Here is a 19563-nt window from a genome sequence, read left to right as displayed (position 1 = left end):
GTTACTACTACTAAAATTTAGGCTATATAGTTATATAGCCGAACTCGTAGAAGGAAAAACGCTCTTAATTCTATAAACTATACTCTTATAACTACTATCTAATATCTAACGTAAGCTCGCGTATATTAGGTTACTCGTCCTCGCGTTACTTATCTCTTCGATCGTCTACTTTCTTCCTCCCTTGCTTATTCTTCCATGCTAAGGCTCCTTCTCTCTTCTCTCATAACTAAGCGCCTCGAGCCCTAATACAATAGAAATACTAAAATCGTACGACTTCGATTTCCTCTTACTTATCGACCGCTAACTTAGCTTAAGCTTAAGTAAGCTACGACCGAAACTCTAATCTTTTTCTATTAAATTTAGCTAGCTCGGAGAGCTTAGCCTTTCGTCGTATAGGATTAAATTTCTATATAGCGCTCGCCGTCGTAGAAGTCGTTACTTTAGGCGTACGAGCTCGTACTCTATTCTATTAGTCGAGTTAATCCTCGAGTACTATTATCCTTTAGTTTTAAGCCTATAAAAGCTAGTATAGCTCTACCGCCTACACTAGAACGGTTTCCGTTAGTTACTATTCGTTATCTATTTCGTACGCGGTACTCTTTCGCTACGTACGATAGGAAGCTTTAGAATAATATAAGGATTTAGTTAGAAATTTAGAGTAATTCGTTTAACTACTATATAACGAGGATTCTAAAGCTAAGGAAAGAAAAGAAAAGAGAAAATCTATCTACTATACGAATAAAGGAAATACTTCCTAGCCTCTCCTATAGTAGATTAGTATAGTTTCCTAGAAGATAATCGATAGAGAGGAATTATATAGCTTCGGCTATATAGTTATATAGCCTAAAGGTATACTACGAGTAATCGCTCTAGGGCGTACTCTAGAGCTTTATACGAATTTAATTCGTAATAGGAAGGAAGTAATATTACGAGTTAAATTCGTATAAAGCTCTAGAATACGTTCTAGAGCGATTACTCGTAATATACCTTTAGGCTATATAACTATATAGCCGAAGCTACGTAATTCCTCTCTATCGATTATCTCCTAGGAAACTATACTAATCTACTATAGGAGAGGCTAGGAAGTATTTCCTTTATTCGTATAGTAGATAGATTTTCTCTTTTCTTTTCTCTCCTTAGCTTTAGAATCCTCGTTATACGGTAGTTAGACGAATTACTCTAAATTCCTAGCTAAACCCTTATAAGGAGTATAAGACGCTACTAGAAAACGCGTAGGTCATTACTAGAATGGATTATTTCCTAATACCTAGACTTATACGGTCGAATCTAGGTATCGCTAGTTTAGTCTTAGCGTTACTCGCTAAGATATTTATTAATATTACGTAATATCGTTCGGCTATATAACTATACGGTCGAATCTAGACATCGCTGGTTCTTACTAAGACATCCTACGGGTTTAACTCGTGACACTATACTCCTTTACTTAGATAAACTTTAAGTTATTCACTAAGATAGAAAACTACGATATATTTTACTCTTTTAACTTTAGCTACTTCCACTATAGATCCAAACCCTATCCTTCGCACAATGCTTAACTCACCTAATTAGCGTAGTCCAAGGCACGGAGTCAGGTATTTCAGTACGTAAAGAGGAGGAGTTATTAAAACACTAAAAAAAAGCTATATAATTAATTTATTAGGTCGACAGCGAGGTCTAAGGGTGAGATTACTTAATAAGGTTAAGAGATGGAATAATACAGCTAAACTTGGTGTGTTCACAGCGAAATTTGCTGCGTGGCCCAACCGAACTTGGCACCTTGGCATTCGCTCGCATTTCCGTTCGCTCTGGCCATTCGCTCCTGAGACATTCCCACGTGGTGTCAGATCTCTCTTTCATCAAAATTCCTAAATTCAAGTCCTTAAGAGGATTAGATTATAAACACAGCCAGTATTTGCTCCCTGTGAGCTTACTTTAGAGTCGCCTCAATATGGGCACCCTCTACCTTTTCATCACGTTTCTCGCTTCCCTGTGGTTCAGACGCAACGCTGACTTCAGAATCCTCCTTCAACGTGGTTCCCTCGAAGATGTCGTTGATCTCCTCCAAGGTGCGACCTCGAGTTTCCGGAAAGGTGAAGTATACAATGAACCAGAAAAGAGCCAAGAGGACACAGAAGACAATGTAGTACTTCCACCCAATGTTGAGAAGGCCGATTGGGGTAACAAACTGCCCAATGAGGAGACCGCCCCAGCTGCCGAAGAGTGTTACAGAAACTCCTCTGGCTCGTAGCATATACGGCCAGATCTCGACCGGGTATCCGAGGAAAAAAGGTGCGAAGGCGACCTGGAAGAAGAAGAAGAAGATGAACACAAATGCCACAACTCCCTTACCCAAGCCTGTGTCCTTGGACATGGAGAATCGGGCCGAAAGTATCGTCCATATAACGAAGGACAGCAGCATCCCGCTTGCGGATAAGAGGAAGAGCAATCGACGACCAGCTCTATCGACAAGTAGACCCGCACAGATTGCGACGATGAAATTCATGATGGCAAGAAGGCCGTTCACGAGCGTTTGCAGCGAGACGGCGGTAATGCCAATTGTGTTGAGGACCAGGTGTAGATAGTAGCTGATGATACCAGCTCCAGCCCAGTATGAGTAAATACCGATGGTGAGGGAGATAAATGAGCGTTTTCTGTTTGGAGCTGTGCGCAAGAGATCGAGATAGGATGTTTGAGACAGACTTTCCTTCTCCAGGCGTATGCTTGCTTCCATCTCTGCCATTTCGAAGTCGACAAGAGGGGAAGATGTATCACCACCAGCATGATACTTCACCAGTACCTCTCGAGCCTCATTACTTTTACCGTGGCCGATCAACCATCTGATTCATGTCAGCGAGACTACAGGCAAGGCAGCGAATCTCTTCTTTGGGGTTGCAACATGACATACCTTGGCGATTCTGGTAGAAAATAGACGCCGAGGCACTGGATAAATGGGCAGGCAGCTTGAAGGAGGGAAGGTATCCTCCATGACCAATTCCCGGCCATCCTGAAGGTGCCATAGGTGATCCAAGCTGCTATCAGGGTTCCAAGGTACTGCCACGGTGTAAGTTGGCTGAAGACCAGTTCCGTTTCAGGTGCACCTTTAGCACTTACATTACTGGCATAATAAATCCCGGTGATTCTGCCGCGGTGAACCGGATACGCCAGCTCGGTGACAAGGATTGGGGAAGGCTGGGCCACAAAAACCGTACCTATGCCCACCAGAAAGCGACCAGCGATGAACCATCCCACATTTTGAGCAGAGCCTTGGATCGCAGCTGCAAAAAGGAGGAACGGAAGTCCGATACGCAGGGGAAACGTCCTCCCAAAGCGATCATTGAGGTAAGTGACGATCGGCACACCCAGAATCTTGCCGACAGGATACATAGCGTTCATTGTACCCAACAAAGTTGCTGACGGTTTGCCGAAGTAGTCATTCCACTGCGTTAGGGATTGCAAGCCGTTCATCATGGTTCCTGTGATTTCTCGTTATGTCTTGACAGTCTCATGTCGATGAATGGAATTACATACCATCATATCCGACCGTACTCGGAGACAGACAAGGGACCATAAGCAAAATATACAGCTTCAACAGGTGTGGCGTGCGATACCATGGTCTGGGATTCTCTGGCAACACCTATCCAAGACGCTGGTTAGAACATTCATCACACAAGGATTGATCCCTGGAAAGACGCACAGCCAGTATTGCCTCCCCTCCCGCGAGTTTGGCCGCTTTCTGATTGGTAGAGACACGCATGATGATACGACGGTCATATATTCAAGCTCCGATACTGTACCCCGCGAGCATATCCATCAAGCATCTCTGAAGCAGACTGGTGCAATAAATACTCTGCTTTGAGACAGTAGGACGTCTAAGTGGAAATTCGGAAGTTGCTGTCCAAGACCGGTCCGCTCGGAAAAGCGCAATAATGATTGGGTTTCGGCATTTCGCGGCCAAGATTGCTGTTTTGCAATCAGTTGTTCTTCTGCAGCCATGCCCGCAATTCCACGATGTCGTCGCTTACTTGGTGTAATAATATGTCGTCAAATTGGGTTCCTCCAGTACCGATATTTCCGTTACCCAGAATTCTGGGCCTTCCAACCGTGCCCAGCTACAATTTTTGGCGAATGCGGGAACGATTGGCAGGGAATTACCTACTCGTACGTATACCTCACACTTTGACCACCTCCTCATAGGCCAGAAAGCTGTCCCATGGCTTCCGCTGCTACAGGATACCTTCTTGGGGTCGCAGGGTTTGCCATGTTCTAAGTTCGATAAAAATCTCGACCGGCCAGACTCTGCTATTCTAACTGGCCTGTCACCTATATCTCCCTGGCAGTCGAGCACACTCTTTCCACGAAAACACGCCCTCCGCTCACAGTTCGACGTAATTCTCAGGTCATTCATGATTCAGGAAGGGTGCCCAACAAACATTTCCGAGCTACAGTGAGCGCAGCAAACCTACTATCATTCCACATTACTCCCTCGCAATGTCTCTTCCCGTGAGTTATCGAGGCCCCTTTACTTCGCTCCTTTTTGCTATACCTAGCTGCTGTCAAATATTATTCACGTGTTTTAACACTCTTTATCCACAGGGCCAGATTCCTTCTTACAACCGTTCTTTCAACCATGTTGGAGTTGCAGTGCCAGATTGCGAGGCCGCAGTGAAGTGGTATACTGATGTGATGGGATTTCGCAAGTTGCGAGAATCTGTCCGGATCATTGATCGATCAAAGACGCCCGACTCAGTAATATTCAAAATATACGATGATAGGCTTCAGGTTCTGAAGCTCGCACTGCTTACGACTGGGAATGGTGTTGGCTTTGAGCTCTTCGAATTCGTCGAACCCAAAATGACACAATGCGCAACGTTTGATTATACTCGTGGCGGTGTATTTCACGTGTGTTTTACTGATCCCAATCCTGACCTCGTGGCCGAAAAGGTAGTGGCTTCCGGCGGCAAGAAATTCGGTGATACCGTCAACATGTTTGGATCAAAGGAGAGGGCGGTCTATTTGCAAGATCCTTGGGGCAATGTCTTCGAAGTGATGAGTTGTAACTTCGACCACGCCATGGCAAATAGGCCGGAGTCTCCGGTTCAGGTAGAGAAATAAGAGCGCTGAGATAGAACAGACACGATACGACATTGACATTATGGCATGTTAACACGAACCCTCTAGTCCCTATACTCTCAATATGGGGCTACAGATATGTAGAACGGAAGTAATTGAGGGTACTGCCCCGCTAATATTGCCTGCTAGTTCGTCTTACTAAGGATACATCATTTTGTACGGTATGTTTATCAACATCAGGCCGGTATTATCCACAAGGTTAGGGTACTATCGAACATAAAGCGAGTCTACATCCTTAACTGCTGTTGGACTGGGAACTTGCGCGTCAAACGAGTGCATTTAGAGCTCTGTTCTCTGTGAAGAGAATAGGTGCCCTGGGCGCTATATATATGTGTCTTTCTCATAAAAAAACAGCGTGGGAAAGCATCGAGTGCTACTCCAACGCATCTATAAAATAAATAGGGCACTCGCTATTTACATCGAATAGTCGGAGGCGAGAGATTTCCGAACAGGCTGTTGCTTCTAGTGAAATAATCAGCGAGCCAGTGTTCTCTAGCCTCGCAACAAGGCTGTCGAGGATCTCTGTGATTGGTCCAGAGATCTTCACGAGGCTTTGTCAGAAATGAAAAGGGCCATGGCCAAGTAGCCAAGAACGATAGTCGAACAAAGGAAATGTCCAAAATGAACCCTGAATTCAACAATTACTGAGAAGATATCCCGACTATATAGCGCTCTACGCCTTGTCCGATGGTAAGGCTAGGATTATTTTGTGAATAGATTATTCTATCGCTATAGTCGAGCCATGAGGCGAACGAGATTATCTCAACAGATCCTACCACCGTCAATCTGATACGTCGAGCCCGTAATGAAGCGACTCTCGTCTCCCAGGAGGAACGCAATTAAGGCGGCAACTTCCTCCGGCCTCCCTGGTCTGGTAATCGCTCTTGGCTGAGAGAACCCAGGCTTAGTTATGAGGGTAGCGTTTTTTTCCGCCATAGGAGTAATTATTTGGCCCCTATCAGCTTGTACGGTCTGAGGTTAATCCATGCTCACATGTAAAGCCCCTCGAGAGGAAGGGAGGAACTAAGGGCAACGAGCAGAACGAGAACGGATAGATGTGCACTTACGGTACGATGGCATTTACCCGCACATTCCTGTCCCCAGCTTCCCGAGCTGCACATTTACTTAGGCCAATGACTCCAAACTTGCTGGCGGAATAGGCGGGAAATTGTGCCGACCCCAAGAGACCTGCAACGCTAGAGGTATTCACAATGCTTCCTTCATCTGAGATGGCCCTCAACTGCGCCCGTAGACAGTGCATTAAGCCGGTTAAGTTGACTCCGAGGACTTTGTGCCAGACCTCGTCAGTCATTTTGGCGATACCACCATCGGCTGTCGACTCAATGAAAATGGCCGCAATGTTGGCCGCACCATCGAGCCTCCCGAACGCAGAGATGGTCGCCGTAATCCAATTATCGACGTCTTCTGGCTTGGTGATGTCGACGACTTTTTCGAGGACTTGGACTCGGTACGTTTTTCGAAGGGACTCTGCCGCATCGAGCAGTGCATGCTCTTGAACGTCTGCCAGTGATAGGATGGCACCCTTTCCCGCTAAATACTGAGCCGTCGCAAACCCTATGCCCGAGGCTGCTCCGGTGATGGCAAGGACCTTGCCTTTGATCGCTTCAGCTGATGCCATTGAAACAGGGGAATTGTGTCTCTACATTCACCACTCAGACCGCAATCTCTCTTGACGTATTATACATAACTCTAACTGTTGGCAGACGTGGCATGACCGCCCGGAATTAGCGGAAAGTCGGCAAACCTGAAACACAATTGCGGAGCGCTGGATTCGGTTTCGGCTCTTACTTCTGGTCCCAGGATTCGGCTAAACTGATAGATTATATGGCTCATGGTCTCTCAACTGAAAGACGAAAGACCAAGGATCAGCAATCAACTTAACATATTGATCTTGATTCGCGCAGTTTACCCACAAAGGAAAGCTTACTTTACATCAATGGATTTGACCGGGGTTGCCTTAATCACGGGGGCAGCGTCCGGCATCGGTAAGGCGACCGCTCTACTCTTCGTGGCGGAGGGCTGCAGACGACTGGTTCTTGCCGATGTAAACCGCGAAGGCCTTGAAAAGTCGAAGGAGGAGATAGCGGCAGATCAGCCCGATGTGGTCGTCCTGGCCGTTCAAACAGACCTCAGGAGTGAAGACTCAGTGGATAATTGCGTTGAGCAGGCAATTGTCAAATTTGGAAGGATTGATTACTGCTGCAACATTGCAGGAATCACGCTCGGGGGCATCACGACAGAGGTCAAGACGAGTGATTTCGACCTACAGTACGAGGTGGATTTACGAGGAGTGTTCTTCTGCGAGAGAGCACAACTACGAGCAATGTTGAAACAAGAGCCTGTCAAGCCCAAGCACTCGGAACATCCTGTCAAGGGAGTCATAGTCAATGTGTCGTCCATGGCTGGATTATTTCCATATCCGGGCCTCCCCTCCTACGCGGCATTCAAGCACGGCGTCTGCGGGCTGACCAAGTCAGATGCAATGGAATATGGGCCGAAAGGAATACGCATCAATGCAGTTTGTCCCGGGTAAGACTCGCCCTCGTGCTCCCGATTCCTTGTTGTTCTGTACTGACTGACTCCGATCTTCCTACTGAATTTAGAGGTGTCAAGACAAATATCAACAGAACCCTGTCCGCTGAATATCAGGAGAAAATTAAAGGTGCCCAGAATATTGTCGCTCTGAGAAGGTTTGCAGAACCCAAAGAGATTGCTGAAGCTATTGCCTGGCTCTGTAGTGGGCGCTCTTCCTATGTGTGCGGCAGTACGATCTCAATTAACGGAGGTCGAGAGGGCGCTTCATAGTTCAGACTGCGCCAAATAATCACTTGAACAAAACGAAATACCAAAGTTGTTACCACAAGTGACAAGACTTGCAAGGTTAGTATAATTTAATTAGAAGAATGAAGATTCCTGTGGTTCTGCAAGCACAACTGGCTCTATATAAGAGCCCAAAAGCCCCGAGCAGTCACTTAGTCTTATCGCCCACGGGCAAATCAGACGTCGGACCATGTATATCTAAGAAGTTTGTCTCTTGTTACTGAATCCCCCGAGCGTGGAGCGGTGTCCCTAATGCTGGTCGCACGACCTGTAGCTGCTAGAGCCCTCCCTCCGAGACAAAATGTGATCATATTTCCTGCGGAGACGGATGGTTGCGCATCACAGTAAGACACTCGGCCTCTCACAGAAGCAGAGAGCTATATACAGCCATCCCACAGGAACGGTCATTGCGGATTTCATTTCTTCTAGGAAAGGATGCGGAAGTCGAGATCTCCGAGGAAACCGCAGCGCCAAAGCCTTCAGCCTCATCAACCAGAGACTCGAGCTTTTGCAGAAACTCGCGCTCAATGTTGTTGAGGAAGTTTGGAAGTTCGAATTCTTTTAGTAGGGACTTGCCACTGGCTCTCTCATAGATATTCTTGGCCCATCGGGCGCATACAGTGATACGGCAACAACGATTTGGAACATACAAATCGGTTACATCCAAAGAACATATGTATTTCGTTTGAAGTCTGTTATCTGTGCCACACACCATTTGACATGACTTTACTCCTCCTGACTAGAGAAATTCAGCTTTCGAAAGAGCCGACGTTCTTAGGCCGAATATCGGTCCTTCGACTCTGCTACGGACTCTATCGTGTTATTGCGCAGGACTGCGCCTAAACCAAGAGCACAAAACCCATGGAGAGTCCTTACGGCTCTGTTGGCTCAGGGAGCAGAGCCCTCGCGGAACCCATTTAGTCGTATTTCTAGGTAGCCAGCTTCGGTATTGTCGCCATGGTATTCCCCAAGTGACCCGTCAGTATACTGACTTGTTCTATGCCTGGATATCCTCTCAACTTGGTACCACCCAGTTGTTGAAGGCTCTCCCTTGGCCTGTGGCACGTGTCCGTTCTCGAGCCGGAAGAAATCTGTTATGACTCTGAGACGCAGAATCACAATGATTCCCGGAGTTCTCCATACCGAAAACCAGTATTTTCTCCCTTGATCCCCTGAACCTCCTCCAAGTTTCGGGATTTCGGTCTTGTCGGTAACCTACCGGAAAGCGATTTCCAAACATTCCTGTCCAGGTATGAAATGTGCTATTTCTGGTCGCCCCTTGCGTCATTTGTGCGGTTGTTGGAGTTACAGTGAATCTGCACTTGGGCGGCGGCACGAATTCTGCTGTATTCATGAGTGACCTACTTAGTGGCACCAGCCAAAAAAGCGCTAGATTGTCTCTTCACCTCATCTGAAATCCCAATCAGTAAGGATAATGATTTAAGGTGGTCCAGATGATGGCATTTACACTTCCTGGCAACGGCTTCATCACTGGTGCTGCGAGCGGGATTGGACGACAGACTGCAATTCTCTTTACTCAACTTGGTTCAAGGGGGATTATTTTGTGCGACCGAGATCGAAGTGGACTTGAGGAGACAAGAACTCTGGTTACGAGAGAAAATCCGGAGACAAGAGTTGTCATCTGTCAAGCAGACGTCTCGAATGACTTGGAAATAAGGTCCGTCATACGATCTGGAGCAGAACAGCTCGGTCGCCTGGACTATGCTGTCAATTGCGCCGCGATATCCAACCCTCGAAGGTTGATTGGTGACCTGTCGGTGGACGACATGAACAGGACGCTGAGTGTCAACGCCGTAGGCGTCTTCAGCTGCCTTTCAGAAGAATGCAAGATCATGAGCCAGCAAGCCCCAATCCCGAGTCCGCGTGGAAGACCGTCGTGTCGTGGAGCAATTGTCAATGTCGCGAGCATCATGGGTATTTCTGGCATGCCTGAATTGTCACCATATGTAGCCTCTAAATTTGCGGTCATCGGCCTGACGAAGAATGCAGCGCTAGAATATGCAGCACAAGATATTCGCGTCAATACAGTTTGCCCTGGTCAGACTTTGACGCCAGCCATGTATGCCAGTTTTGCAGAGGCTGAAACCTTCGAAACCCGAGTGGCTGCGTTGAAGGACACACTGATCCCCATGAAGCGGCTCGCCGAGCCACAGGAGATTGCAGACAGCATTGCCTACTTGGTCAGTGATATGGCCAGTTTTGTGACGGGGCAGTCTTTGGTGGCTGATGGTGGCTTTACAGCGCGGTGAATTGAAGGAGACAATTTGGATTCTTGGGCACGACCTCGGAGGCTCGGACGAATATGAGCAAAACAAGTATCGATGGAGTCATTGAATAATGTCGCATTCCTTTGTTTGGCTTCTGTTCTAGAACGACAAGAGCTTCGAACAAGGCTTTCCCCCCTCAAACCTTACTTGATATTAGCCGGGGCCCAATTGAGGTCCATCGAGCGAATCTGTCGAGAGGCCTTCGTCTGTAGAGCGCTGTGGTCACTATTTACTACCCAATCCGTCTTTGCTGATTCGAGCGACAATTGTAGCTTGCATTGCAGTGCGGTATTCGTGCCACAAACGAACAGCTGGTCGCGACATAAGTCATCTTCAGAGAGCAAGCTTGTCAGTTATTTTTTTTTCAGTCTCATCAATTCTGCGCTTCGTTTGAGTGAGACATTCTTGGTTCAGGGGTGATGCATTCAGTCGTACTTATAAGGACCGGTCATTTATATGTGCATCAGGAGCACGGATTTGTCCTGTAAGTAAGTACTTTCCAGACCGAAATGACTACCTCTTCAAGCCGTCCACGGTGAGCTACCTACGTGCGACTTCACTTTGTCCCTTTTCATGTGAATATTTTAAAGTTACCCATGGTCTGCATGTTGAGTGGAGGCAGGAAGACTCTAACAAAAGAACACGAGACGACAAAATTGTACATCAAACTTGCGACGTTGGTTGTTGGTTGTTTTGGCGTGCTGCTGCCTACATGACACCGATGGGGCTGTCTACCTGAGCAGAGTCACATATTTGTCCTTCTATCCACCTTCAGAGGCCCCCGAAATGCACCAGTCCTAGAGCTACTCTCGAGCGAATGATGGGCGGTGACCTGGAAATGCGCTTCAAATAGTGTATCTGAAGCTGGTTTCACCCTCAAGAACTTCACCATGCTTATCGGCAAGACGATTCTGATGTCGGAAGTACATGGTGTTGATGGAAACAAAAAGGATGACCAAGAGATTGCAGGTGATACAGCCATATAACCTTGGTCGGTATTCAGGAGCGTCTTGCGATCGGAAAATCAGGGTGCCAGTGATCGCCCCAATGCCTGCTCAGCATCAGCGACTTGAGGCTATCTCAAATTGTTTCAACGGGAAAAAGGATGGAGGAAGGGGGTGCCTTTGACAATTGCCCGTCAGACTTACCTCCAGACCCAACTAAGGTTGCGGAACAGAATTTGCGTTTCCAGTGCCCGCGTATATTGTTAGCCTGGGTTGTGGGTGAGGCAGAGTCAGTATTCAAAGCACTTGATACTTGTTGAAGGGCGTCATTACCTGATATGCCATGCCCAACGGGGTGGCCACATTGCCCGACGCAGCGACAAGAAAGGTGCCAAAGTATCGAACAGCTGGTCCCTTTGCCCAACCCTTGGGTAGATAGATCAGTTTCACCGCTGGGAAAGATATTGACCCAGAAGGGAGGAACATACGATGATTGGCAATGCTATCAAGCCCATGACTGCGTTGGCAGCCAATAACGGGCCTCGGATGTGATAGTGGTCTCCGATCCAGGGGACAATAAGTGTCATGACAGCAGTGAACACATATGGTGGAGCAGATAGACATTGAGCCTTTAGGAGTGAGAATCCCAGGGTTTGTCGTAAAATGATGGGAAGAAAGTAGGCCACCGCGTATCCTTGGGAATTGGTAAATCTTGATATGACAGGTTAAGCATATGGCAGTCGATGGGGGGATATATTACTTAGACCCTCACATGGAGAATGAACCACTTACATGAAGATCAGCGCGAAGCTCCAGACTTTTGGGTCCAAGCCAGAGGAAGCCCATTTCTTCCAGCTCCAGACATCGGCAAATGCATCATTTCGATCCTTGTTAATACATCGCACAACAAACTCGATTTCCTCTTTCTTGAGGAAGGTTGGCCAGAACTTCTCTTTCTCAAGCAACTGATCGGGAAAGGGAACCATAAAGACGGCACCTAGCGCAGAAACAACGCAAGTACACTAGATGCCAAGTCAGCGACAATGAAGATGGACACGCAGATAGGTGTCTGTGAGTTTCTTACAAGGCCTTCAATGATGAAGATCCACCGCCAGCTAAGGTTGGGTCAATCATAACTTTCACCGGTGAATTGCTCATGAGCTCACCCTGCATAACCCCCTACACCGTCCTGGATCCCAAGGTAAGCTTTTTAACTTTCGCTCCGGCCTTACGAAAGTGACGTTTTCTCACCATTCGCGATATACCATAAGCTAAGATTCCTGAGAAAGCAGAGGCAGTTATGCCAATGACGAAGAAGGCTCCGTATCTCTTGTGCAGGTCGTACCGAGAGTAGTAAGTGGATATCAGGTATATATACAACCGGGGAAGTATCCGGCTTCAAGGGCGCCGAGAATCAGGCGCAGCAGGATCACCATTTTCCAGCTATGAGGAAAGCCGAAGCACATCTTTCTGCAGTTAGCTTGAAGCATCCCTTTCTAGAAATTTGCGAGAGAGGAAAGAGAAGAGAGACGGGGAGGGGGGAGGGGTGTTGAGTAAATAGTTACCGTGACAATGCCCCAGCAGAGGCAAATAGTCGGTAAGAAGAAACGAGGTCCGAATTTTCGCACTAGGAGTGTGGCTGGAGGCTGAAACAGAACATAGGTGATGAAGAGAACTAGAGCGATGAGCGACTGTTTGATGGCATCACTGCATCAGCGCATGTCGCGTACGGCAATACTTGAAAGATTTCCAGAGCAGTACTCACATAACGATAGCCGACCCCAATCCCAGATCCTCGGACATGCCGGCTATTGCTGCGTTGCCCAAATTAGCCCTGTCTAGAATTGCGATCATGTACATGAGCCCGGTGATGACAATCAAGGAGCGATCGATGAGTCGTTTGATATCTGACTGCTCATTCTTAGAGAATACAGGGTCGTCGTCCAGCTCTTCCGTAGTGATGGGCTTGACAGGGTCTTCGACCTTGTTCGAAAGGGCGACTTCTGCTTGTTCTGACTTGTCCATTTTGTTCGAGGGTAATCGATCTAGTCGTCTGTTGGAAGTGGTCTCGTTAGTGAAGAGAAAGTGTGTCCTCGGTCGATATCTCCAATCTATATGGTGTAGTTAGAAGCGGGGCTCCAGTGCACATCGAAACCAAAGGTACCGAACATTCCGTCATCGCCGTCTTTTGGGGAGAGCGGGTCCCTTCCGGGCAATACTGAACCTTCGGCGAAGAAGAGGCTCAAACCAGAATGTCGGTTTCGAGGTCGGAATCAGATTTTCTGTCTCCTCGCCAGGCTGGAACGGGTGTCAAGCCGCAGTTGCCAGTAAGCTCTTCCAGGAGGAGCACACACTCAGAGCTCCGGCTTTGAAGCTTGGACTGTCTTTTTGCGCTACTTGGACAGCATTCCTTCTCAAAATCTGAAACTGCTCAATTTTTTCTATTTTGCTTTTGAGATCGTATCGAGTGTCTTATCCCAATGTTTATGCCTAACCTGGAGTGTCGACTGGTCCACTTCGCTCATGTTAGGGGTGGCAGCGTCGAATACTAGTCAAGGCGAGTTATCACTATCGCCACCACCAGCTTTCTTTCCTCCTCCCTCGATTAGGATAGAGCCCTCCAGTATTATATCTGGCTGACATAGTTTGATCAATTGGTTTTGGGTCCCTCCTCAGCTGCGATCTGCAAAAAAAGGTCATCGGAGGGTTCATCATCCCCTCTGATCTGGATAGTAGTCGTAGAAAAATAGTCGAGGATCTACCAAGGCAGATCCATTTCATACCGAGAACGTAGTTCAACTTCAGATCATGAATTAGCATACACGAGGTAATATCTTAGGAGATGTCCAATCCAATGGTCTGACCCTCATTGTTTGGTCGTAAAGTCCTCTAGCACGATGCAATCCTCAGAGCCTATCTCTGAAATCCAGGTCCAAAAGATCAAAATTGTCCTTGCATAACATGACAGTGCCCGGCTTCGACAAGAAATGACTACTCTGAACGTTTTCAAGGTCACGAAATCTGGTCCATGTGTAAGTCTGGTGAAACGTGGAATTTGGGGTCGGTCAAGCTCTTCAGATGGCTTCTCTCACACCAGGAACGGCAGCGACAGATGCAGTGCTGTTGCAAAACGCTGTTCAGCCTCTGATATTTCTGAAATAGATATGCGCGCACCTGTTTCTGATGAGAAAGAAATGTTACGAGGCTGACATTTGCCAATTTTCAAAGGAACCAAGATAAAACGGACATAATGCTGGTAATGTAGATCCGAGCCCAGGTAGAGCTGATGGTGGCTAAATGAATGCTCAACTCTCTAGCACGACATCTTGTGGCACTGAACTCGTTTTACTATCCAAATAGCCAGGACTCAATTTCATTGGAAACGCTTATTCATAAAATAGTTGCAGCTGTAGTGTGAATGCGTTGATAGAGCAAATGTTGATCGACCGATCCGTCGCAGAACCAAAAATTCCCGCGGCCCGCTCGGCATGTCTACGGCATTAGCATATTTCCACACGAATTGGTGTCTTGGGGATGATCATACAAAAGTTACAAACCATCATTTCTCATATATCGTTGGTGGCTAGCCGAAAACTTGCCTTCCCATATGTTAGTTTTTTGCTCGACAGGGGTGACGCTACGTATCCTTTACAGAGCGGTTTTGTATAATTTTTGCACCTACACCACCTTTGTTGCTTCGTTGTTTGGTTTTGGTTTTGGTTTTGGTGCGGAGGGTCACAGGTCATCTCTGGTAACTTCTGTGATCAAGCTGACAACATGAGCTCCCGTCCCACTATAACTTCGGAACAACTCGTTGGCGCTCCTACCGACGATTCCTTCGACGGCATGCCGAAAATATGTCAAGTCGCAGGGTCATCGATTGGGCCGCGAGTGCCAGGAAAGGTAATTGTAGTGACTGGTACGCATAAGCCCGATTTCGCGCATTCAGGTCTGTCATTTAGCTAATGATGGGGATGTTTGTCTTACAAGGCTGCAACTCGCCTTTGGGAATTGGCCGAGCAACGGCTCACCAATATGCCCAGAACGGTGCACATGCGATATATCTCTGTGACGCACGAGATGACTACTTGGAGACGCACAAAAAGGAACTCCACTCACTATACCCCACGGTCAATGTTCACTGTAAGCAATTGGACGTCAGCGACGAGGCCGCGGTGAAGGATGTTGTCGACGAAGTTATCAAGGACTATGGAAGACTAGACATCATATTTGCCAACGCGGGTATTGCCAGTCCTAGTGCGGCTGTCTCCAGCTCATCTTCGAGGACGTTCGCGAGCATTTCGGCGGACCAATTCATGCGATTAATGGCAGTCAACGCACTGGGATTTTTTTTGTGTGCAAAGTATGCTGCCCAGGCGATGATGCGGACGAGTCCACAGAAACCGAGCTCGAGTGGCAGTATCATTGGGACCGCATCAATCGCAGGGATGAGAGCGAACGCTGGTTCTGTTAATTATTCGGCCAGTAAGGCGGCCGTCATCTCTATAACACAAACCATGGCGTATCAGTTGACAGGCACCCTGATCCGCGTCAACGCCATCTGCCCAGGGCTGATCGAGACTAGCATGACGCAAAAGTTATTTGAGCAGGCACGAGATTGTGGCTCTGAGCCGGCCATTGCGCAGTTAAACCCTCTCCAGAGAGGAGCACTTCCTGACGAGGTCGCCCGTGTAGCCTTGTTCTTGGGCAGTGATGAGGCTAGCTATGTCAACGGCCAGTCCTGGGCGGTGTGCGGAGGTTACAGTGCTGGACACCCTTTTGCTCGAGAAATTTGATGGGACATTTTGCCATGGTGCCTACGAGCTCAGCCTGCCATCAGAACTACTGTAGGGACAGCTACTAGAAACTCCCATCTAAGCCCCCGTCTTTAGACGTAACCCTCCGGCAGAGACATCATGCAGAATTGCCGAACAAAATTCCGTGTCGCCGATTTCGCCAGGTTTCTTGCCGACATACGGTTATCAAACAACCTTTTGCTGTTCTTCAGTATAAGAAGGCGAGAGCCTATTTCGACTCAGTCACAGTCATACCAAATTTCCTTACTCCTGTACATGCCGCGAATCAAATATGGCGGAGAACTTCGGCTCCCCAGTCGATATGGCCATCGCCATTATAGGGGCTAATGGGAGGCTTGGGTCTTCAATTGCACTACGCCTAGCACAAGACAGTGCCGTCACCGTTGGATACTACAGAAACAGGCAAAAAGCTGAGGACGTCGTGGCGCACATCAACGACTTCGGATTAAAGGCCACGATCGGGCAAGTCGATGTCTCTGACGGTCTCTCTGTTGAAAAGTTCCTCGAGGAGGCGGCGAGATACTGGGGCAGGCTGGATACAGTGGTTATGGCCTGCGGGGCGTCAATCCCTATCTGTCCGATTGTCGAGGTACCAGACGAAACTTTCCGTCTGATTGTGGAGACAGAAGTAGTGGGAGCTTTCAACATTGTTAAGCGAGGCATCAACATCCTCCGACAACAGAAGGGCACCAACAGATCCCTCCTTTTCCTCCTGAGCACTGCGGTGCTAAGGACTTTGGAATACGACGGCTGCAGTGCTGTACCCAAAATGGCAATCTTGAAATTGATACAACAAACCACGAGGGAGATTGGTTCTGAAGGAATTCGACTCAATGCAGTCGGAGTTGGTTCCTTCGCGGGGCTTGCAGATCAACAGGAGGATGAGGTTTCGAAGAGATCGTACATTGATCAGCTTGTGGCCGCGTGTAGATCCCCGGCAAATCGAACTGGGGACCCCAAAGAGCTGGCAAGCGTGGTGGCCTTTCTGGTTTCTAAAGACGCAAGTTATGTGAATGGGCAAATCCTTGGTGTCGATGGAGGCCACAGTGCCTAGGTTTTCTCGTCTAGCACGGAAGTATTGCAAAATCGGAATCCCGATACTGCTTTTTCGCCGCATATAACAGGCAAGGGCAGTCCAGGCAGTAAAGAGGTATCACATATTTACCGTGACCTACATGTAGTCAGTAGCCGGCCCAGAAGACAACCCGGTTGGTGGTATTCGGAAATATCCGGCACGATGGAATGAGACGATAGGACCAGTCAGGGAGAGCAGTTGCTGACCCGTTCAAGAACCTCTCGCTTCCCGCAAAGCTTTGATCGCTCGGTAACATCGGAAATCCGGAAAACCATGTCATACCTAACTGAACGGTCTGCTAGCGACGCAATGGATGCTGCACTTGTACAAATATTGCAGTTTGGGTTTCAAAACTCGTGGCGGCAACAGGAGCATTTTAGCTACCATCCAGAATCATCATCAATTCCATGGCACCGTTCTTAGAAGAAGTGCCTAGTGCAGGTTCGGAGGCCAAAGCAACGAAACTTGCCTGGGAGCGAATCAACCAACGAGGATATGAGATCCTCGAGCGGCCGTACGGAACCCATGTACCAAAGCGGGTGATTGCCATCGGAGCAGGAGCTACGGGTATATGTTTTGCTCAGTTCTCCAAGACGATACCGAATCTTGATGTTCAAATATACGAAAAAAGTGACGAGGTTTCAGGCACCTGGCACGACAATCGATATCCAGGTTGTGCCTGCGACATTCCCGCTCACATCTATCAGTTTCAATGGGCACCTAATCCTCACTGGTCGCATTACTACGTTGGCGCAAAAGAAATTTTCCAATATTTCAAGGACGTCGTTGATAAGCATGATCTGACGAAGCTCATCAAGCTAAAACACCAAGTCATTGGGGCCAACTGGAACCCTAGCACTGCAAAATGGATCGTTGAGGTACAAACGCCTGACGGAGCTCAATTCACGGATACGTGTGACTTTCTGATCAACGGATGTGGGCTCCTTAACAACTGGAAATGGCCGCAGATTAAAGGACTTCATTCGTTTAAGGGACAGCTAGTACACTCAGCTAACTATGACGAGAGTATTCAACTCAAAGGCAAGAAGGTCGCGGTCTTTGGAGCTGGATCTTCGGGCGTCCAGATTGTCGCGACCATTCAGCCCCTTGTTGATCATCTCTACACTTGGATTAGATCACCGTTATGGATTAGTTCTGGTTTCGCCTCTAAGTTCGCGGGTTCAAACGGTACCAACTTTGCATACCCTGATGAGCTAAAAGCACGGTTTGCTACCGAGAAAGACGCACACCTCAGATATATGAAAATGTTGGACGAAGAGCTAGGTAAGCGCTTCAATTTTATGATGGACAACACCGATGAAGCAAGGGATGCCGTCCGCTTTGCACGACAACAAATGGAGAATCAACTCAGGAGTCGTCCGGAGCTGATCAAGAAGATTATCCCAACTAAATATGGTGTGGGCTGTCGTCGACCGACCCCTGGAAACGGATATCTGGAAGCTCTTCTCTGCTCTAACGTCTCTACCTATACCGATGAGGTCCGCATGATTACGCGGGATGGATTCATCGATCACGAGGGCAATGAACACCAAGTTGACGTTATTATCTGTGCAACTGGGTTCGACGTCTCGTATGTCCCTCGATTTCCCATCACTGCGAACGGTAAAGACCTTCGTAAGGTCTGGGAATCTGACCCTGTCGCCTATTTTGGTACAATGGTGCCTGATTTTCCCAACTATTTTGCATCTTTAGGACCATATAATGCCGCAAATGGATCCCTAATACCTCCGATTGAGCAAGGATGTCACTATATCTTACAAATCATCGAGAAATGCCAAATCGAACGAGTCAGGTCCATCTCTCCAACGGCTCAAGCTACCCAAGAATTTCGTGAGCATAGCGATTTACTCCTGAAGAGGACCGTCTGGAATCAACCATGTCGAAGCTGGTTTAAAAATGGGACCGTTGATGGACTTCCTCGGATTTATCCTGGCTCCCGGGCTCACTTCATGGAGGTAATGAAACCTCGCTTTGAAGATTTCGAGTTGCAATACGAAAGTGACAACAGATTCTACTATCTTGGAAATGGATTTGCGAGTCGAGAGTTTGACGGCCGTGATCCAACATGGTATCTGGGTCTGATAAATGGTCAGGACAAGCAGCCTGACTATTCGGTCGATGAAAAGCTAGTCATTGAACTTTGCCAGCTGGATAGATAACGTTTTGAAATCTTTGTCAAACACTACTGTCATATACTTGGGTTCCAACTACAATTTATTGCACTAACAATTACTTTCCCTAGCCAAATAATGCACCCCTGGTCTTTCCCGCGCCCAGCCCGGAATTGACGCAAATACGGCCATTGTGCAGCGACACTTCCTGAAGTAATGAAGTAATGAAGTAATGGCGGGCAGCGTGATAAGGAACGACCAAATATACCGTTCCGTATTCGGCGCCGTCAATTCCAGAAACCGGTTTCACTCTACCTCAGTAGTGGGAGGATCCGG

General features: G+C 47.7%; 9 protein-coding genes across 9 annotated transcripts; 6 read left to right on the top strand and 3 right to left on the bottom strand.

Moving 5' to 3' along the window:
* Positions 1-1927: 1927 nt before the first annotated feature.
* A1O9_12854 (uncharacterized protein) lies at positions 1928-3468 on the bottom strand (the record flags this gene model as incomplete). The annotated part of the gene is made up of 2 exons (XM_013398267.1): positions 1928-2837; positions 2906-3468. 2 exons carry the CDS (start codon positions 3466-3468, stop codon positions 1928-1930), a joined length of 1473 nt encoding a protein of 490 aa, XP_013253721.1.
* Positions 3469-4488: 1020 nt separating this feature from the next.
* On the top strand, positions 4489-5112 carry A1O9_12853 (uncharacterized protein; the record flags this gene model as incomplete). The annotated part of the gene is made up of 2 exons (XM_013398266.1): positions 4489-4500; positions 4594-5112. 2 exons carry the CDS (start codon positions 4489-4491, stop codon positions 5110-5112), a joined length of 531 nt encoding a protein of 176 aa, XP_013253720.1.
* Positions 5113-5892: 780 nt separating this feature from the next.
* Positions 5893-6769, bottom strand: A1O9_12852 (uncharacterized protein; the record flags this gene model as incomplete). The annotated part of the gene is made up of 2 exons (XM_013398265.1): positions 5893-6085; positions 6198-6769. 2 exons carry the CDS (start codon positions 6767-6769, stop codon positions 5893-5895), a joined length of 765 nt encoding a protein of 254 aa, XP_013253719.1.
* Positions 6770-7087: 318 nt separating this feature from the next.
* Positions 7088-7956, top strand: A1O9_12851 (uncharacterized protein; the record flags this gene model as incomplete). Its single annotated transcript, XM_013398264.1, has 2 exons — positions 7088-7680; positions 7755-7956. 2 exons carry the CDS (start codon positions 7088-7090, stop codon positions 7954-7956), a joined length of 795 nt encoding a protein of 264 aa, XP_013253718.1.
* A 1472-nt stretch (positions 7957-9428) lies between these two features.
* A1O9_12850 (uncharacterized protein) lies at positions 9429-10241 on the top strand (the record flags this gene model as incomplete). Its single annotated transcript, XM_013398263.1, has 1 exon — positions 9429-10241. One exon carries the CDS (start codon positions 9429-9431, stop codon positions 10239-10241), a length of 813 nt encoding a protein of 270 aa, XP_013253717.1.
* Positions 10242-11104: 863 nt separating this feature from the next.
* Positions 11105-13228, bottom strand: A1O9_12849 (uncharacterized protein; the record flags this gene model as incomplete). Its single annotated transcript, XM_013398262.1, has 9 exons — positions 11105-11313; positions 11408-11471; positions 11537-11629; positions 11692-11914; positions 11996-12225; positions 12288-12318; positions 12370-12392; positions 12769-12910; positions 12969-13228. The coding sequence occupies 9 exons, from the start codon at positions 13226-13228 to the stop codon at positions 11105-11107; spliced, it is 1275 nt and encodes a 424-aa protein (XP_013253716.1).
* Positions 13229-15171: 1943 nt separating this feature from the next.
* On the top strand, positions 15172-15999 carry A1O9_12848 (3-oxoacyl-[acyl-carrier protein] reductase; the record flags this gene model as incomplete). Its single annotated transcript, XM_013398261.1, has 1 exon — positions 15172-15999. One exon carries the CDS (start codon positions 15172-15174, stop codon positions 15997-15999), a length of 828 nt encoding a protein of 275 aa, XP_013253715.1.
* A 292-nt stretch (positions 16000-16291) lies between these two features.
* A1O9_12847 (uncharacterized protein) lies at positions 16292-17074 on the top strand (the record flags this gene model as incomplete). Its single annotated transcript, XM_013398260.1, has 1 exon — positions 16292-17074. One exon carries the CDS (start codon positions 16292-16294, stop codon positions 17072-17074), a length of 783 nt encoding a protein of 260 aa, XP_013253714.1.
* Positions 17075-17502: 428 nt separating this feature from the next.
* On the top strand, positions 17503-19275 carry A1O9_12846 (uncharacterized protein; the record flags this gene model as incomplete). The annotated part of the gene is made up of 1 exon (XM_013398259.1): positions 17503-19275. The coding sequence occupies one exon, from the start codon at positions 17503-17505 to the stop codon at positions 19273-19275; it is 1773 nt and encodes a 590-aa protein (XP_013253713.1).
* Positions 19276-19563: the final 288 nt, after the last annotated feature.

This window comes from Exophiala aquamarina, assembly GCF_000709125.1.
Source record: "Exophiala aquamarina CBS 119918 chromosome Unknown aczIA-supercont1.28, whole genome shotgun sequence".
Lineage (NCBI taxonomy): Eukaryota > Fungi > Ascomycota > Eurotiomycetes > Chaetothyriales > Herpotrichiellaceae > Exophiala > Exophiala aquamarina.
The sequence above is the reverse complement of the archived record's forward strand: the minus strand, read 5'-3'. Positions and strand labels throughout refer to the sequence as shown.